General features: G+C 41.0%; 1 protein-coding gene across 22 annotated transcripts in view; it reads left to right on the plus strand.

The window, feature by feature from the left end:
• Positions 1-20,619, plus strand: part of LOC122863970 (cytoplasmic dynein 1 intermediate chain 1) — a 54,857-nt gene that overhangs the window by 25,282 nt on the left and 8,956 nt on the right. For all 22 annotated transcript variants that reach the window (XM_044170914.1, XM_044170915.1, XM_044170920.1 and 19 more), the window contains 6 exons: positions 1,484-1,583; positions 1,757-1,882; positions 13,828-13,974; positions 15,758-15,871; positions 16,869-17,002; positions 17,522-17,666. In XM_044170914.1, coding sequence (XP_044026849.1) covers positions 1,484-1,583; positions 1,757-1,882; positions 13,828-13,974; positions 15,758-15,871; positions 16,869-17,002; positions 17,522-17,666 — 766 coding nt within the window. The remainder of the gene's footprint in view (positions 1-1,483; positions 1,584-1,756; positions 1,883-13,827; positions 13,975-15,757; positions 15,872-16,868; positions 17,003-17,521; positions 17,667-20,619) is intronic.

Here is a 20,619-nt window from a genome sequence, read left to right on the forward strand (position 1 = left end):
AGCAGGGAGGAGGCGAGAGGGGGCAGGAGGAGGGAGGGAGGAAAGAGTCTGTGTTTGTATGTGAGAGCACATGTGAGTGTTTACTTGCATGCCTCAAACTAAGAAATGTGCTAAGACTGACTCATGTCCACTGTGTCACTCTAGGGGCCTGGAAGCTCCTTTGTTCTTCAAAATACATGTCTTCCTGCTGATGTCACACTCTCATGGGGTTAAAAACTCCTGTGAACTGACAACCATCATGTCTTGCCATCTGAAGGGTTGCCTCTGAATGGAGGTTATCAAAGTGTTGGTTGAAGTTTTAAGAGTCATAAGTGCAAAGCTGTTTTAGTATACTGCTCTGCTATTATAGAAGAATGCTGCTTTTACCACCTCACTTAAACTTTGACCACGGCAGCCACAGAGGAGCATCAAGCCTGTGGTCAAATAGAGATTATGTCTAAAACAGGCCATGGCCCAGTGCTTAACATCAGTCCTCTTCTTTTTTCCGTAGACATGCTATTTGTCAATTGTAACAACATAACCTACATTTCACTACCAGTACCACTACCATAGTATTGCAGACAAAGTATCACATTTATTAGTGTACAGAATTTCTCTGAATTAGCACTCGAATAGGAGTCGACCTACAACTGAAGGTCTGGTAACTTTTCCCTCACACAGTTGACATGGACGAATAGACGCACAAAAGTGTGGTGACACAGCATTTAAGTGGTCAATGACATAACATTCTGCATAGGATCTAGTTTGACCACAAGCAACATGTTGGCTGAAATTACTGACTCACTAGGGTGAACAGTCAGTCAGAGAGCTCTCTCACCAAATTCCTCCAATGTCAATTCAATATGCTGAATCAGCCGATGGCCGCTGTTAAGGGCTGACTAGAACTGACAGTGCCAAACACAGCTCAAAAACTTTAGGCAACATGGACGACCAACTGTTGCCTTGACGTGTCAGGACCCTTAGAGGCCTTTTGTGTAGATTGGATGACATTTTACTTCAATCACTGAGCTTTGTTAGCAAATACTGTATGCTTTCTTATTTGTTAGAAAGAAATACATCACCTGTTTTTAAAACATTTTGTAACCAAGGTGCACTGTGGTCCTTAAAGACTACTTTTGACTTAAACTCACTATAGTTATGTATTTTCAGTAAATTTGTGTTTCTGATATATGTCATGATATGATATATAATTCCACTTTGAGCAATCAGTAAAGTGAAGTGCAGCTCTTTGACTGAATCAGCGTTAGTGTCAGCTGCAATGCTTTAAGGTTAAAAAGCTTCTTCACCTCCACCATACTGACTATGGCTACTACACTTTGTGAACATCCAGACTGAAGGTAACTTAGCAGTGATCATAAATGACCACTGCAGACAGAAGGCATTTTTTTCTTGGCAGGTACCTATTTACGTTGCCATGTACCTGTTGTGCGACTGTAACAAAACTGTTGTCTTCAGGTTCGTTATCGCTGCTGTCTTTTTTCAGAGACTTGGGTAGTGGCTCCAGCCTGTCCTTCAGTAGACTCTTCTACGATGAACACTGGTCGAAACATCGCGTGATCACCTGCCTTGACTGGTCCCCTCAGGTGAGCCCTGCAGCCTTGTGTATGTCACTTTGAATTCATGAAGATTTCCTTTCATTTTCACAAAACTATGCTTTTCCAAATTTGAAGTCTTGGCACCAATTATGCAATTGTTCAAATACAAATTTTGAATTAGCGTTTGGGAACATTCGTATTTCTTTCTCTCTCTTTCTCAGTATCCAGAGTTGCTAGTTGCCTCCTATAACAATAACGAAGATGCTCCTCATGAACCGGATGGTGTTGCCCTTGTATGGAACATCAAATTTAAGAAGAACACACCAGAGTACATCTTTCACTGTCAGGTACTGGGTACTTATACATATCAAACCTCACATATTTCCAAAACTATAGAATATGATCTTATTATTATGTATGAACTTAATGAACAACTGCCACAGAGCTACATGCTGAAAAAAGAACAAAATGTCTTCCATCTTCCTCTCATCTTCTTGTTTTCACAAATAAAAGCATTATTCTTCTCCTTTATTTGTCATACCTTATCTGGCAACCCAACTGTCTGTCCATCCAGTAATCTACAGCCTGTTCCTTTTTTCTACTCTATAATGACAGCATCTTTGTGACTGAAAAATAAAAGAGTGAAGGAAAGGGAAATGAAAGGCAGCAGCACATGCATTCATTTGACCCTCTAGATTAGATTATAGCTGAATGCTGCCACTGGAGGCCAGTTTTAATGCAAGAAACCCATTGATGGGTGTGATGCAAACAGCAAATGACACTGAGAAAATGGTAGAAGGAGGGAGGGAGGGTAGACGGGATGGAAGGATTGGGTGTGAGGGCTTCACGGTTCCCACGAGACAGGCAAGGCCATATAGAGACGTCTTGGTAGTAATATGATGTGGCCTACCACTTCCTAATCCAACGCTGCCACATGTGTGTTAGCCCACCCACATTGATGCTGCGACTAATGTCAGCAGTGCTGTTTCCCAATAACTGACAAGTCTTCTTCATACACATCACTGCAAATGTTGAAATACACCTGTAATAGTATTAATGTCACAGGCATTCACTGCTTAGAAATAATGTTAGAAATGCACACACATACTCTCACATTCAAGCTTCATTGAAACAGGGAAAATAGATTTTCTCTTTTTCTCAAACACACGCAGAACCACATATTCCTGCAGACCGCACACTGCGTGCAAATATTTCGATATGAAGCTTGCCATATAAGTCTAGCTCCATAATGGATTTTTAAAGCACTCCATTCTTTCATTGCACCATAATTTATGCCACTGCTGAAATCCATGTGGTCTAACGGATAGATTACAGCTATGCATCTTGTAGCTGTAGGATTCAGTAGTTTTTCCATGTGGTTCTCTGAGGAAATATGTACAGTACATCTGACTTTATTAACAATGTGGTTTCTGAGCATGCTGATCTGTGAATTGTCAGTGTTGAATATTAGACGTTTGGGAACAATGATATTTGTGTAAGCAGCTGATAAAATGCTCACTTTATCAAAAGGGGGCAGTCAGCTGCAAATGTGTACAACAGAGGTGAACCGTATTCAAGTTTCAAGATCACCGGAATACCGCCTGTTTGCTTTGACAAACAGAGAAATGGTTATCTGTAACATAACAAAGCGTTGTCATTGTTTTTGATTCTCCAACACATACAAACCACTTCTACAAACACAGTCGACTTGTCCACATGCAGAGGTTTGTTTTAAGTGAGTGTTTACTGGAATGAGGTGCATTAGATGAAGTGATATCAGATGGAGAAAAGACAGATGAAAAACTGAGAGAGAACAGAAACTCCCAAGTTCCCCACTTTCCTAACCTACCCCCCTTCCATGGTGGTCAGTGAGTTAGTGTAGCCTGGGCATGTGCCATGGTCTTTTCACGAGGGGAGAAAGAAAAGTGAATGACAGAAAAACATAGAAAGAAAGAGAGTGGGGAGCAAATGTGCGGGGACTTGGAAATGGAGTGCCCATATAAACAGTAGAGGATAAAATGGAGATGGAATAAAATAGAAAAAAAAAAGGACTTAATTTGGAATCAGCCATGACTTCCCCTGTCACTGTTGGATTTGGATGAAAGGAGCACAGGAGTGGTTAGACGAGAGACAAGAGGAGGAGAGACATTTTTTCTTACTCTTTCTTTCTGAGGGGCCTTTTGCAAATAGTCGCGACTCTTTAGTTAGCCACGGATCAGATGGCTCTTAATGTGCGAGCATGTTCTGCCGTTTAACCCCTCAAAACCACAGGGCTGGGTGCCTCTTCCCCTCTCTGTCTCTACTTTCTCCTATTTTTCTTTTCACCTTCCACCTCCCATCCTTAGCTAGAGGAACAGAGAGGCAGGCTGCTCACATGCTTTCTCCTTGCATCTGTAATCGTACACGCTCGCTGTTAACTGTGCACATGTGTCACGCGCACACACACATATACATGGGTTGGCACTCACTGCTACTGTTGGCGGACACCAGCAGACGGTTTAACTGCATTTCAGCCATTTTTGTTTTTCCAGACTTCCCTGGTGGATGGATAGGTAGATAGGCTGAATACTATGTGTATGCACATGTTTATGTGAGTATTGTACACATGTGTAAAGACTGTGGCGTGTGTGTGTGTGTGTGTGTGTGTGTGTGTGTGTGTGTGTGTGTGTGCGTGGAGGATACAAAAGAATGACAGTGCTGGGTCGGTATTGGAGGGTTTGGGTTTGTGGTTGAGGTCTGGTTCAGCAGGGGCTTTGTTGTATAAGGCAATGGCTTATAGAAGGCTTCATGTTTCAGATGGGGTTTTGGTGAGGTCAAGCTTTTATATTTCTTGTCTGGCTGTGTGCAGTTTGGTGAATGGGCTTAGCAATGCAAAAAACGTCCTTTTTACCATTTAACCTCATATTCCCTGTGCGCACTGACGTGATAGTGAGCTGCTGTAACAAAAGAGTTTCCCCTCGGGGATCAATAAAGTATTTCTCATTCTGATTCTGATATTCAGGGTTTAAATGTTTTTGCCTGAACAAGAGAAAATCTCAGTTGTTTCCAGATTATCCACTGTTATAAAGATCTTGTTTATTTGGATTGGACACTATACACAATGATTTCTTAATGAGCAATTAGAAATTTTTTACTGCTGGTGGGGTGGAACATTTAAAAGCTGGTGTTGGTTTGATTTTGGGAGGAGTCTCAGTGTGTCAGACTTTAGGCAAGCACAATCTGAGGATTGTGCACTAACATTTTTGGCAATATGCAGCAGTGTTGCAATATTGCATTCTAATGCAATAGTTAGACAGATAGGTCCTGGTTTGACAAATGTTGTTCCCTTATGGTCTAAACAAATGTCATAGAAATCTGACAGTGATGCATTCAGTGTTCCAATGTTCTCTTCTTCCTGGTTTGCTGTATCTCCCCCTCCTTATTTATTTGTCTTACACTTCTTTATTACAACCACTCACAGGGATATCATGGCCTTCAAGCGTGTTGACATTGGTTGCTTGGTCAGTTGCTTGTGATGTTGATGAGCTTTTTTGGCTCTCGGGATGAAAACTAAAATATTAAAAGCAATTGAAAGTCAAATTTCAGAATAATTTGACTGCAAATTTGTCAATCCCATTTATAGTAATACATGTTGTTTAGCTTCAGTAGATGCATTAAAAATCTGGTCAAAACAGCTTTCATACATACATCCAATTTTCCAATTTTAACACATCTTTATAGATTTGGTTATTTATGTCCATTTTCCTTTGATTATCATGAACTGCATCATACAAATGGAATTCATTCTCTAACTCTGCTTCATTCTAGACAGAAATTAAACAATATATCAGTATAGTAAGGGGCCTTTTACAATCCCCATAAGGACCCCTGACAGTTTCATGACCTCACTTTAGGAGCCATTGATTCGTAATATAGTGGTGGAAGTGTGTGATCCATCAGTGTGTGGGTTGGGTTTGTACTTTAGGAAAGGAGCTGCCACTGCTGTGGATTCTGGTACCAGTTGAGCGTGCCTCCCCTCATCACTGCCGTCCCAGCAGTTGGACCCATCATCGCCCCATCCCAGTTGGGTCCAATCTTGTAACTTCACACCAGCCTCTCAAGTGGGCAAAGTCACACCACATTAAAGGGTCGTTTGACTTAAAACCTCTGCTGAACCCCCCAAACCACACGCCTCCCTGTAACAACCCCCGCCGCTACTGTCATATCCCATTGGACTCAGTCATATTTTTATTAATATCTTGCTGCCTTGCGTCAGTCCCCAGGCCTTTGGCACTTCCAGAGAGGTTGAGTAAGAGAAGCAGAGCAGGAGGAGAGGAGAGTGGTAGGGAGGGCGAAGGTAGAGAGAGTTAGAAAGAGAGAACAGTGCAACAGCATTATTCCCAGGCCTTGTCTAAATTGGAACCCATGTGAAATTACATTGGAGGATGAAGCTGCATTGTGTTCAGAAAGCTTAGCAGAGAAATCCTCTAAGTGCTCATTGAACACATGGGTTAAGCCTGTGCGACTGTATTTGATTTGTGGCACACTAAATAAGATGTAGCTTCTACTAGCAAAAATAATTCAGTGTTGGATTTTGCTGTAAATTAGATTATTTTATACAACTTTGACTGTGCTGATCGGAAGTATTTTTTATTGGTATTAAATGAAGAAAGGCAGTCAATATTCCAAGTGTCTGTTACTCATTGTGTGAGAAGAACTCAGAAAAACTCAGTCTGGGTATCAAACCCAATACTTTTTGAGTACCAACCAAAAGTTGTCCATGAGTATGGAAAACTGTTGAGTATCAAAATATGGCATTGAATTCTTGGTCAAATTCTTTGGCTTCTGATCTAAATCAGGGAACTTTTTTTAGTTTTACTTTAGACTGTCTTTCATTCTGCAGTTTGGCATATTTCGTAAATGACAAAAAGAGCTGAAGGAAGAGAATGTTTTGGGAAATATGCTAGTTCTCTTTCTTGCCAAGAGTTAGATGAGAAGATCGATACCGCTCTCATATATGTCTGTTAAGTATAAGGCCACACCCAGCAGCCGGTTAGCTTAGCTTAGCATAAGGTCTGGAAACGGGGAAATAGCTAGCCAAAATCAAAAACTGAAGTCTAAGAACAACAAGTTGTAGTTTTACGGGGGTTAATGTATGTGCTGGACTATTTCTTCCAGGTGTCTTCTGGGGTCGTCACCGTGAGGTTGCCAGACAACCACCACAAGTTGTGGAGTATCTACAACTCTCGGCAGGAATGCAAATAAGCATATTTCCCAAAATGTGAAATTATTCCTTTAAAAAAATACTCTCCAAACCAAGGTATCAAAAGAAGTATTCTTTTGGTATCAGTAACCAAAACTCCAGTCTTGTTTTGGCAGCATTATCGAAAAATGATGAACAATACCCAGCCATACAACTACAGTAAGTGTTCAATTGGAATTAAGAATTTGAGTCCTTAGATAGCTACATTTTATGCTATTTTATGTTGTTTACATTCTCTAAAACTATTCAGTTACCACTCAAGTTTGGTGAATAAGGCAATATTATCCTGTAAAATGCGACTGATATAAATCTGTTTGGAAAACAGACCTGAGGAGGAACCTATAGCGTCTATCTCCTTAGTTTCACTATCAGTATAGAATAGAATAAAGTACTGTATGACTGAGTTGAACAAGCATTATATTTGCAACATGAATCCAACATTAAAGCCACAAACTAGAAAAAGTGAAAATGTGAGCCAAGCAAACAAACAAGATATGGAAAATAAAGAGAAAGAGCTCTAGGAGGCAGAGAAAGGCCTGTTTGTGTTCCCAGAGCCTCCTCCTCATGCTTTCGCTCTGTCAAGCCCTCATTCTTTGCCTGGTGAAATTGAGACTCGGCTTGGTATTTCTCTCTCCTTGCCAGAAACCACAGAGTGACAAAATCCGTGGGGTGTCATAAACGAGCAAAGCCAGGGGGAGAAAGGGAGGAGAAAGGTGGTTGGGGGGGGGGGTTGAGTAGCGGGGATGCAAGGGAAGACAGTCGGATCCATCTGGTCCTGATAAGGCAGAGTGGAAAACAGATGAGTGCGGTGAGCAAGAGGGGGCAGCGGGAGAAGAGGAGGGATGGAGCGTGGATCTACTTCGGAGGATATACTGTCTGGCATGCCCTATCAGCCCCCCGCCTCCCTTTTTCATCTCACCATAGCACTCTTGCTCCATTTCTGCCTTCCCAAGCTGAATTAAGCAACAGTTTGTTGCCCGAGGAAAGAACGAAAGAGAGGAGGAGGCAACAAAGGAGGGAGTGTTCGCCTCTCTCTAGCTTTCTTTCTCTCTCTGTCATTCCTTCGAACCACCCTAATCCCTTGCTGGGTGCCATCTTTCATCACGGCCTACCATGTGTGTATTATCCTCTACAGAACACTTCCATTAATATAATGAGGGTTGCCAAAAGCACTTAGCCTTGTGAGCCTGTGTGAGATATGGTAGATGATACTTTTGTGTGTATGAGTTTCTCCCTCATGCACACACACACACACAAACACACAACAGACCTTGCCCGAGGAAAGAAATGAAACCCAATGTTCTGACTGCGAGAGTGTCTCCCTGTAAAATTTCCACAATTTATCTCAGGCCCAATATACCGAAGTGACTCTCTCCGCTGCTTTTTCTTCCGGGAGCTGTCACTCCCCACATCCTCTCCGTTTGGGCTGGCAGGAGATGACTTGGCAGATGTCTGACCCGTGCTGCATGCGAGATGAGAACCATCCACAGAGCAACTCTGCGTTTGGAAATGAAATGTCAGGGTCGGTATCCAGTCAGCCCTGATATGGAGATGCAATCATAGCGGGAGTATTGTCGACACGAGAGTTGTTGAGGTGTTATTTAGACAGATGTGGCGCTCGTATGACTGGTATGTCCAGACTTATCAATCTGAAATGAAGAGCATCTGCAGGGGATGGGAGGAGTGTGGCTGCATTTGATTTAAAGGAAAAGTTCGACACTTTGGGGAAATATGCTTATTCGCTTCCTTACTGAGAGTGGTGAGAAGATTGATACCACTCTCAAGTCTGTACGCTAAGTATAAAACTGCAGCCAGCAACAGGCTAACTTAGCTTAGCACAAGGATTGGAAACATGGGAAAAGAGCTAGCCTGCCTCTGTCCAAGGGTAACAGCACCTCTAAAGTTCACTTATTAACACGTTGTATCTCGTTTGTTTAATACGTAAAAAGAGGTGTAAAAACTACAGTTCGTCTTTTTATGGTGGGTTATGTACCTGACTATTTCTTGGCCAGGACCAGATACTTCCTGGAGTCTCTCGGCTGGTTGCCTGGCATTTGCTCCTGGCCAAGAAATAGGCTAGCGGTTTTCCCGTTTCCAGTCCTTGTCCTGAGCTGAGTTAGCTGGCTGCTGGCAGTAGCTTCATATTTACCGTGCAGACATGAGAGTGATATTGATCTTGTCATTTAACTCTAGAAAGTGAATACGCTTATTTCTCAAAATGTCAAACCTTTCCTTTAATTCAGAATATTAGCTTTACACATAAAATATTTCCTACAGTCATGTTTACACACTGTGAAATAAATTCCCTCTATTTGAGTCATTGATGGCAAAGGCTCATGAATGAATAAAAAGCAAACAGAAAGACTACAGAAATCCAGCCGAAACATAACCAAGCTCTCCATAATTCAGCTCTAAACTGAAGTCATTAATTTCCTACATGACATCCAAATGGAGAATTTGCTTTAGAGTGTCAAGCAATTCCCCTTGAGCTTAAATCAAACTTCCTTATAGCGTGGGACAAATTGATCTTATTTCAGCACCAAATGACATACAGTACATTTAAAAGGCATATAAGTCCCAAAACATATGTGCTTATGTGACATTTGATTAGAAGCATTTAGGAAGAGTGGCTTTTATGTTAAGTCCAAGTTGCTGCTGGCAGGCGCCTCAAAGTGTGCTATCGGGACAAAGTCAGGCTAATTTTCAGTAGCTCTTTCACTAAGCCTGACAGTACATGAGGGGAATGATGGCATAACCTGTGGTTTCTCAAAGAGGGGATTCAGAGTTTAGTCAGGATTTTTCCTCTTAAGATGGGGACACTGATAGGGCTTAGGAGTTAAACTAACATATGGAGCAAATAGAGGGGGCTCTTGATTTGATTTGGCTTCTCTTTGTCATTACTCATGTGGGGTAGAGATGTTTACTTAGGGTGATAACTGGTGGAAGAACGACAAGAGAGTAGAGAACAGGGATGTTTTCTATTTGTGTCTGTATATGTTTGTGGATTGCATGTTTATTTTAAATTTTTGATGGTGTTAGTAGTAAAAGAAGATCAAAGAGATGAAGGTTTCTATAGTGAGTTTAAAGATAACAGTATTAATATATTTCAAGTAGTATACCATCTATGTCAAATTGGAACAATCTGGAGTACAACAAAGATATTTAAAATTCAAATGATAAAATACACTTTTATAGCGGTCTTACAGTTTCTATCTCTTGAGGCATAAAGATAAGCTTCAACAGAGAGGGTGGGAATTATTAAAGGAGTTAAAGAAATAGTTTGAAATTTTGGGAAATATGTTGATTTAAGAAGATCGATACCACTCTCGTATCTGTAGGATAAGGTGTAGCCACAGCCAGCAGCCAATTATCTTAGCTTAGCATAAAGACTGGAAACAGGGGGAAACAGCTAGCCTTGCTTTAAAGCTGTAATTTTTACACTTTCTTTTAACAAACAAGATGTAACATTTTTAGAGGTTGTGGTGGGCATATTTTGTTACCTTCAGATAAGAGCAGGTTAGCTGTTTCCCCCTGTTTCCAGTCTTTATGATAAGCTAAGCTGTTGCCAGTAGCCTTTTATTTAATGGACACCTGTGAGAGTGGTATTGATCTTCTCATCTAACTCGCGCCGAGAAAGCAAATAAGCTTATTTCCCAAAATGTCAGACTATTCTTTTATAGAAGAAGTAGTAAGAATCAATAAATATTTAGCAATTAGATATAGTTTATGTTTCCTTCACTCTGCTTTTCTGTTTCTTCCAGAGGCTTAACATCATTTAGAGTGTCTGATAAATGATTGTGGTGGTGGAACCATGTGCTTGTGTGTGCGTGTATACCTATTTAGTGGATGTGTGTGTTTGTGTGACAGGGAGGGTGGGACTTGGGTTTATTAGCCCACTGATGGAGTCTGATGGAGGGGGAACAGACCTCAGACAGCAGCCTGTCAGACAACCACAGAGTGTAAAGGTCTTCCCAAACTCTAGGATATTAAAAGTGAGTTGAAGACAGACTCATCCATGTGTGTTTGAGTATGAGTATTTGGCCTGAAGCAGTTTTACTGTTTTACCTTCTTTCAATACTTTTTGGACTTTTTGTCTCTGTACACATATCTTGTTAAACAACAACATATATGGTTTGGACATTCTTTTAATGCAAGTAACATACACATATTTTAATGTAAATAATCTTAATGTGCTAATAAACCTAAATCCCTTATCCCTTTTTATCTGACTGTGTAGATAAACTTTTCGGGGAGTGCCTCCTTGCCGGCTGCAGAGCGACCTTATTTTTACTACCAAAGTTCAGTTTATTTTGAGTCTTGACATCTGAAGCGACTCCCGAACCATTCGTCTGGAGGCTGTGATTCCTCAGAAGGAACAAAAAAGAGAGAGAAAGAGTGTGCAGTGTTTTCTTTCCCTCTGGTTTGTTTTCCAGTCTCCTTTCAAAATGAACTGGGGTTTGGAGTTGGCTGCTTCACACATGGTGTGGTGGCGGGGACGGAGAGAGAGGGGGAGCACGAGGGAGAACAATGAAAAACAAGACAAATGTTATACTCTTTAATACTTGTAGGTTGTCTCAGTTCAGTAGGATCTTCTTATTCATCTACTGTATGCAAGAATAAATGTGACTGTGAGTGAACAGTCTTTGTTTGATGCTACACAATTAAGTTTCAGTGGTCCCAATGAGGGGTGCACGGTGGCAGAGCGGCTAAAGCTCCTTCCCGGACCAGACCAACATCACGCAATCTCTCTGGGTGGAGTCTGCATGTCCTCCCCGTGTTACCGTGGGTTCTCTCCGGGTTCTCCGGCTTCCTCCCACCGTCCAAAGACATGCATGTGTAGGTTAATTGATGACTCTAAATTGCCCGTATTGAATGAATGTGAGAGTGAATGGTTGTCTGTCCTTGTCTGTGTCTGTGTTAGCCCTGCGACGAGTTGGCCACTGTCCAGGGTGTACCCTGCCTAAGGCCCAAAGTCACTGGGATAGGCTCCAGTCACCCGCGACCCCTAACGGGACCAAGCGGTAGAAAATGGATGGATGGATGGATGGTCCCAATGAATTGATTTGTACATTTATGTTTAGCGTAATAAACATAATTGCTCTGTTATTCAGTAATATCTCTTCAATCACATGAAATAACTTTAGATTTATCAGAAACTGGTGAAAGAAAGGCAGTCAGTTGACTGTGGTTTGACTGTTATGGTATTAAAGCAAGACTATGTAACTTTTTAAATAAGAAATGACAATAATCTTACAGAGTTTATGACTGTTCTCTCCTTGTTCTGCTTTTATGTTATGATTTAGCATTTGCCATTATACCATAATTGCCACTTGTGGCCACAGAGGCTGCCGTTTAGCTAAAGTTACATAGTCTCAGTTTAAGCTAATGTCACCCATTTTTTGAGCATTATCTCAATCTCACTGTTGTTGAACATTAATATCACCAATTAAAAGGCTGTTACTGTTTGTAGCTATTGTCTGTTTTGGCTTATTAGCAACCTGGGGTGCTTTTCCTAAACATGAGCTCCTATTGTTAAATTTCCTACCTATCTAGTAACAGGTGCTCCCCAAAACTGCCATGACCACATTGCATATTGGCACATTAGTGCCTTGTGCCAAAAGCATCTAATGTGATGTAAAAACTGATGTTTTAAAATTAACAATGTCTAGCCACAGTTACACTAGTGGAATCCTGCAGCCTCAGAAGTTTATTAATATACGTTAATGTGTGTCCACCAATATTCTATATAAAATGGACAATGTCTTTGTGTTTTTAACACTTATGGGATTCATGTAAGCCATAATTGCTTCTTAGAAGGACAGTTATAGTAGTCATTATAGTTCATCAAATATGAATTTGGAATTTCCTATTATTTGAATTCTTAAAATCAAATTAATTGTAGTCTTACTGTCCATTAAACCACCAATTCATAGCAGTAGTATCATCAGGTTTTAGGCCACCAACCATTAACAACATTTGGAATGCATACTATACTGTAAATGTATTCACATAAATCTTACAAACATTGCGTTGTTAATACAGTGATTCATTTGGGAGGATACTGATAATAAATGAAGCTTTGCTTCCAAACACCGTCTCAGAGCTGTTGTTCCAACAACAAAACGTCTGACATACTGTTTTCAGCAACATTAAAACTGTCAACGACGGTTCTTCCAACAAAATCTACGACCATATTGCAACAATGCTTTTGCGAAATACACCCTGCATGTTTTTATAGTTTCACTGATTTTAATTGTGACGTGTGTCTGTGAGCTTCTTGTTTAATGCTGTCTTGGCCCTATCTTGCCTGTAAATTATCGTTCCTCTCAACATGATTATGCTGCTTTCCTAGATGGATGGATGGAGGGATGAATTTGTCAATGTGTAACACCACTTACCCTCCTGTAGCACTATGATGCTGAAACATTTTCTCATAACTCCACAGCACAGATGCTTCAGTTGCTCTAGGTCAGGGAAGGCTAGCTGCTGCACGCAGAAGCCCATATGAGACAAGCACTGAAGAGGAACCAAAACTCAATAAACACGGCATTGGGGAGGGAGGGAGTTCAAGGGTGCGCTTGTCATGATGGAGGCTACAGTGAGCGCTCCAGTGGCTGCCGGGGTTTTGATGCTGTAATGTGAAACGGCTGGGGGAAAGAGGACTACAATTCCCCTCTTTGTCTGGTCTCCGCCCCAGCATCACCCCTCTCTCCTCTCCTCAGCGGACCCTCACTGTGGCCAAACTCATCATCTCCCTCTCCGTCTATCTCCCCACGTCTGCCACCCATCACGCTGCCTTGATCACTCGTTCTCACTCATGCTCCATCTAGCGTTACCGTTTTCGCTTCATATCTTTCTTTGTGTTTGCTCTTTTCTCACTGTCTGCTGTTGTATCTCCACATTTCATCTGACCAAACCTTTTCTATTCTCACCATGTTCGTCGTTTCATGATAATATGTCTTTTTCAGAAATGTTCCCATAAAATATCTTCACACCAGAATAATACGCAGTGATTCTGCTATCTCATCCTCTCTCTTTCTCTTTCCTCAGTCTCCTGTAGTATCTGTTGGCTTTGCCAGGTTTCATCCCAACCTGGTGGTGGGGGGGACTTACTCGGGACAGATCGTCCTGTGGGACAACCGCAGTCACCGTCGGACCCCCGTCCAGAGGACTCCTCTGTCTGCTGCTGCACACACTGTAAGGCTGGCACCATTATTAATATGCCATACAGTTAAAGTCCAATACAACTGTGACTCAAAACACTCATTGTTGCACTGCACACAGTTGCAGTACACTATTTTATTATATTTTTAGTTTTGACACATTCACAGAAATACAAAACATACCAAAAAAAAAAGGGTCCCCTTCCATGGAGGCCGCCATGTTGCACCGCCATGTTTCTACAGTAGCCCAGAACAGACAAACCAAACACTGGCTCTATCAGAGTCAGAAATACTTGGCCCTACAGAGGGCCTTTTACGTTTTTCGCGGCCACCATAGGTTCTCCTACACGCTTGGAAGGGGAGGGTGAGGTGAGGGGCATTCGGTTGGATGCCCCTAAATCCTATACACTGGTCCTTTTAATTTTTTTTTTACAATGAAATTATTTAATGATTAGTTGATCAAGAGAAAGTTAATCACCGTTTTGATAATCAGTAAATCATTTATCAAGCAAAAATGCAAATTATTTGCTAGTTCCAGCTCCTGAAATGTGAAGATTTACCCTGTTTTATATGGTTAGAAGTTGAATATCTTATGATTGTGTTGATTTTGGACTGTTGCTCGTACAAAATAAGCTGTTTTAAGACGTCACCATAGGCTCTGTGAAATTGTGGTGGACATCTTTCAGTATTTTCTGACATTTTATAGACTGAACGATTAATTAATTTATGAAAAAAATAATTACAAGTTTAATCAAAAATGAAAATAATAGTTAGATGCAGCCCTGGTGAAATAAGCTCTGGCCTAAATGAAAAAGCTCTCTACACAAAACACATATAAAATGATCAGTAGGAACATTCCAGTAAAAGATTTTAAAATTTGTCATGTAATCATCCTGATGTATAGATATTAAATCATATCATATCATACTGTTTTCACTCAACATTACATTTGTCACATGATAATGGCATGACCCTGCAGCTTTGAGAAAGATTATTTTCACAATAGAAACACATACACATGCGTGCGCACACACACACACTTACACTCTAGACATAACTGAAAGGACAGCTCAGTTTAGACGCTCCAGTGAACTCACTGACCCTCAACAAATTACTGACCAATATACATTAGCAATATCTTAAGACCCGGGGCCGTTTATAACCACAGCTACAGACATGTAGACACACACACTGCTACATGCCATCCATGCTGTAGTTTTAAACCCCAATGAGGCCGGCGCTCTCATCCTCTCCACTCAGTGAGTCCAGTCAGCTAGCATGGTGCTGATTGCTGAATGGATTCTTTGTGCTGCCCAGTACACAAATCAATTACTGCCCAGTAACGACATAATGGTTTCACACACTGCTGTGGATTTGCACAGCAGCGCATGTCCCAAACGTAAGGAACAACTGCACGCTGGCATGTGAGCTGTCTGTGAGCCTGCTGCATCCGTTGGTCAACTAAGTATCCAATGATGTCATGTGTTTAAGGGAAAAATTACATTATCATTTCAGGGTCATGTTTAAAATCTAATTTTATTAATATTAGCATGTCAAATTATTGAAATATTTTATGTATACTACAGTTAGGAATTATCCACATATTTATTATACAAAATACCAAATGCGCAGAGAAACTTTTATGCCTCTAATCAATTAGACTAACAATTTATGATTGTGATCACAATATGATATTGAAAACATGTGGCATTATCTGTTGCATTGTGCAAGTGTGTATCTCCACCCATCTCATCCATTTGTGTGCCTGTGTGTCTTTGTGTGTGTGTGTGTGTGTGTGTGTGTGTGTGTGTGTGTAGCACCCAGTGTACTGCGTGAACGTGGTTGGCACCCAGAACGCCAACAACCTGATCACTGTGTCTACAGATGGCAGGATGTGCTCCTGGAGTCTGGACATGCTCTCCCAGCCACAGGTACACAACACACTCATCTGAATACCAGATTCTGAATATTAATATAGCGGCAAACGACTATTTGCTATATATAGATCTAGTGGAGTAATGGCGTTTTGAGCAGAGAATGACATCACACCCCTCTGTGTGTGTTGTCATCCGAGCTTCTCTGTTCTTTGTTTTGGTAGTCGGTCCGGCATGTATGCGAGTCCCTCCTTGTGAAACTGTTGGCTTTGAGGAGAGCGATATAACGGCTGGTTCCTTTCTCATCTAATGCGGTACATTAAAGATTTATTTCGACCAAACCAGAGTTGGTGATTGTTGTAACTGTGGAAAGACTAACAAAGACAGTTTTAGTGAGTTTTATTTTGTTTCTGTCCAGTTTGAATGAAGTGCGTTTAATGATGATCTGCAAGATAAAATTATTGGGTTTTTTTTCAATGGAGTCTGGTGGCGAGCAAGAGCGCTATAACGGCTGTTTCTGGTTAAACAAAAAGGATTTTACTGTTTAACAAAAGGGTCAATCTATATAGGGACCCTTTCCATAATGTTGTCAGACACTTAAAATAACATCTGAGTCTGTCAGTGGAAAAAACAAGCACTTTTAGTGGAAATACTTTGACGGTGCATTTGTCCCCAAGGATTTCAGCCCGATTTGCGGCTGCCGGCTGAGGCATAGGGCCAGAATATTTCGGTGAATTAAGGCTTTGTTTCGACCAACCCAGAGTTGGTGATTGTTGGAACAGTGGAAAAACAAAGACAGTTTTGGTGAGTTTTATTTTGTTTCTGTCCAGTTTGAATGAAGTGTGTTTTACGATGATCTGCGAGGTAAAATTACTCTTTTTCTCAATGGAATTTGGTGGGCCGTAGCGAACATTCTATTACTCAATATTAGATAAAATGATTTGTTAAAATGCAGAGTTTTAGTTTCAATAACTGTTGATGGATGTGTATTGACATGTTTTTGAATGTGTGTTTATAGGCTCTCATTAATGCTTCCTTCTGTGTGTGCATGTAGGAGACCATGGAACTGGTGTACAATAAATCCAAACCCGTGGCGGTGACAGGCATGGCTTTCCCCACAGGAGACGTTAACAACTATGTAGTGGGGAGTGAGGAGGGCACTGTGTACACTGCATCCAGACATGGCAGGTTCGTGGACACACACACACGTGAACAAAACATCACAGAAAAATCTTTGCTGGATCACTTATGTATGTTTTGACTTGTGCTTTAAGTCTTGATGCAGTTCCAATTTTTTGCTTAGATAATCTAGAATTACAACATCATAGTAAAATAATTCTGCAAAAAAATTTACATTTAGATAGTCAGCGAACACTGAGGTTCACATTTTATTAAACTAAATTTGTTGTATTCAAGTGTTTTTGCCTTGAAAATGAATGAAACAACTAAAACTGCTTAGAATTACAAGTAGAATTAGAATTGTTTTAGAAAAATGTAATTGATTATTTTCTCTCAATTTAAGGAGTTAATTGTTTCACTTTTAATCAAAGCTCCCTGTCTGGGATGTAAATTTATTTTGAGCGTGAACATCCTCAGGAAGGCGCCGACCACTTCATTGCTTTATATTTAAACAAGTTAAGACCACTAAAACACTGCAGAGCTGAATAATGTAGTAATGTATGTCACACCTGTGTCCTCCCTCCTCAGTAAGGCGGGCATCTGTGAGATGTTCGAGGGCCACCAGGGGCCGGTGACGGGCATCAGCTGCCACAGCGCAGTGGGCACCGTCGACTTTTCCCACCTCTTCATCACATCCTCCTTCGACTGGACCGTCAAACTCTGGAGCACCAAGGTATGAGAGAGAGAGGATGTGTGGGGGGTTGATTGTGGACTCCGAGAGGTTGCAGAGAGACAGAAAATGTGTGTGTGTGTGTGTGTGTGTGTGTGTGAGAGAGAGAGTTGAGAGGGAAAGAGAGAATGAAATGGGGGTAAAGCTGAGTACTGTAGGTGAAAAAGTTTTTGTAAAATCAGTCTTTCTCTTACTACTTGTGTGTCTCTGTGTGTGTGGGAATAAGTTGGGTAAGTTCTGTCACTGGGATACTGTGTGGGTGTGTAGTGAAATTATTCAACAGTGACACAATTAGGGTCTTTGACAAGTTGCACTTATTGCTCCACAAATGGTTTTGGAACCCTGATTTTTTTTAACCTGAATTTAGCCTGTCAGGCAGTTTCCTCCCAGGCTGTGTGCTGCCCCTAGTACTGTGTTGGTCGCGAACGAGTCGGCTGTATGAGCCGGCTCCTTTAAGTGAACGATGGGAGTTGGCTCCCATCTGAGAGCCGATTTCTTCTGAACTTCACTTCTGAAGAGAGCAGAAATTATTTTTGTTTCATATTATATCATAGATATTAAATTGAAATGTACTGTATGTGTCTGTATAGAGTTGTGTAATTATTTATTAACCATACTATTTCATTAGTAGGGTGTTATTTTTGTTATACAACTAGGGTATTTATTCTTGACAAATCCCACTTTTTAACCATCAATATGACAGAATATTTAATTGTATTGCAGATGAAGAACCTCTCATATGTATTTCTTGCAACAAATAAGAATGTAACTTAGGCTATGACCAGCAGAAGTGGTACTAAATGAAGAGCCATAAGATCCGGCTCCCTTCAAAGAGCCATAATTCCCATCACTAGCTGCCCCCAGTAAGATCTACTAATAAAACGCTGTAGATTTATAGATGGAAGTAGGCTGGATGTCTACAACATCAGCTGAAGGTTTGCCTGAGAGGCCTAACAGGGCTGCCTTCACAGTAAAAGTAGCAAATTGGCCACTGACATTTCAGGACAAAGAATAATCACTAACACTGATGAGGTGTACATATGGTGTGAATAGGCTTTCATTTTAAACAATTAGTTTGTCTTCTAGGATCAAATTTGAACTACAACCCCATTCATTTTATTTGCTAATAGTTACTTGATATTGTTTTTGCACACAGAGCTCATTCATAAATCTTTCGCTGTGAGACTGTTTTAGGCCTGTAATAGTTAAATCGTCAGATCTTAAACATTGTGCACCTCAGTGAGTTAGTGTGAGTTAGTGAATCTAACTCAGACACACTGTAAAGGTGGCCGCTCCTCCTCTCGCTAGTTTTTGAATGACCTCGTCCACTCAGGGCATTTGTTCTCCTTTCAAACCAATGTGATGAATTCCACTTGACAGCATTGCAGTGGCAGTAAAAAGCAAACTGTCACTGTTTCTGTCAAAGTGAGTGTTGGAGAATAGAAAAGTTAGCTAATACACATTCAAAGACACTTTGTGGTGGTGGTGACACACAGAGGAGCACGCTCAGGTACATTTAAGATACTGAACAAGAGAAGAAATTTTGTGATGAAAACAGGATTATAATATGAGATATTTCATTGTTAAATCCACGTAAATGAGTGAAGTAGAAATGAGGAAGAATTTGTAAAAATTAAGAATAAAATGGGAGAAAAAAAGAAGGTAGGAGGTTAAGAATGACGTCTGTCTGAGGTGGAATGGGATAGCAAGAAGTAGCAGTACAGGTGATGCAGACTGCAGACACAGGAGGAAGAAAAATGGCTAGAAGAGTCAGCAGGGGAGAGTGAGGGGAAAAGGGCCAGGAGGCATTTTGAAAAAAAAATGTCCTGCCTAATAGTGGAGGTGACGCTAATGTTGAAGGACAGAGGGATCAACATGAGCAGGGCGTCAAACGGAAAACACAGCCAAAAATCAAAGACAGATCTGTTCAATAGGAGCAAAATACATAATGTATATTGCATAATACCCTCAGCTTTTTGCAAGATCCAGTTACAGTTTTCATATTGGCTGTGACAGGCAGTAAAGCACTCGTGTTTGCATGCAGCTAGTCCATAAGTCTTATGCAAAGGGTCCTGTGACACATATTAAAACATTTCTGTGGATTTTCATCAGAAGAGTGTGTTATTTTTCAGGATTTGGGAATTCCCTTTCCTTTGAGGGGCACCGCAGGAATGTGTGTCTGTCTCTTATCCCACATAACCCATATTTGTGTGTGGGCAGGCGGAATACCTGAGTGCGTGTGTGTGCAAATATAGACACAGCACACATGCTTCACATGCACCTTAAGCAAGCCGCCTTTGCTTACCTAAAATCCCCTTGAGGTTTGCCTTCAACCAGACTGTTGTAACACACATACACACACACACACACACACACACACACACACACACACACACACATTCGCAGTGAATTGTCTTTGCATTCACACACACGTTTGCCCTCACAGTTCAAAAAGGCCGTCACACAGAAGTCTGCTGATGTTTTTACACTCAGCGGTGCAAATATTGTGGTTAGTGAAAACATTTAGAGTCGGCCAGAGTGTGAAGACGTCGCGACAGCTGGGAGTGGGTTTATGATTGTGCATAACTTGAACCGTCTTGCTCTCTTGACCCCAAAACCAGCACCTACTGAGTGATTGGATGGAGCATGATAATTCCACTTTTGCTCTCTTAAGAAGTTAATTACATCACTGTCAGTCCAGGTGATTGTTAATGAGTGTTGATAATATTTCAGACGAGTGTCTGTGTACTGAAAATTAGATCTTCAGTTAAGGATTTTGTTGTGGTTTTCTTTTTCAGCACCGTTTGTGTAACAAACAGCATCAGACAGCATCTCAGTCCTCTCAGTGTGTGGTTATTAAATCTGGTGTGAAGCTATCAAGCTAGTGGGATGTTTGTGATGCAGATGCAGCCAGGATGGAACCAGTGAAATTATATGACTGCTGCAGAGACGAGTT

Source organism: Siniperca chuatsi, linkage group LG17, assembly GCF_020085105.1.
Source record: "Siniperca chuatsi isolate FFG_IHB_CAS linkage group LG17, ASM2008510v1, whole genome shotgun sequence".
In the NCBI taxonomy this organism is placed as follows: domain Eukaryota; kingdom Metazoa; phylum Chordata; class Actinopteri; order Centrarchiformes; family Sinipercidae; genus Siniperca; species Siniperca chuatsi.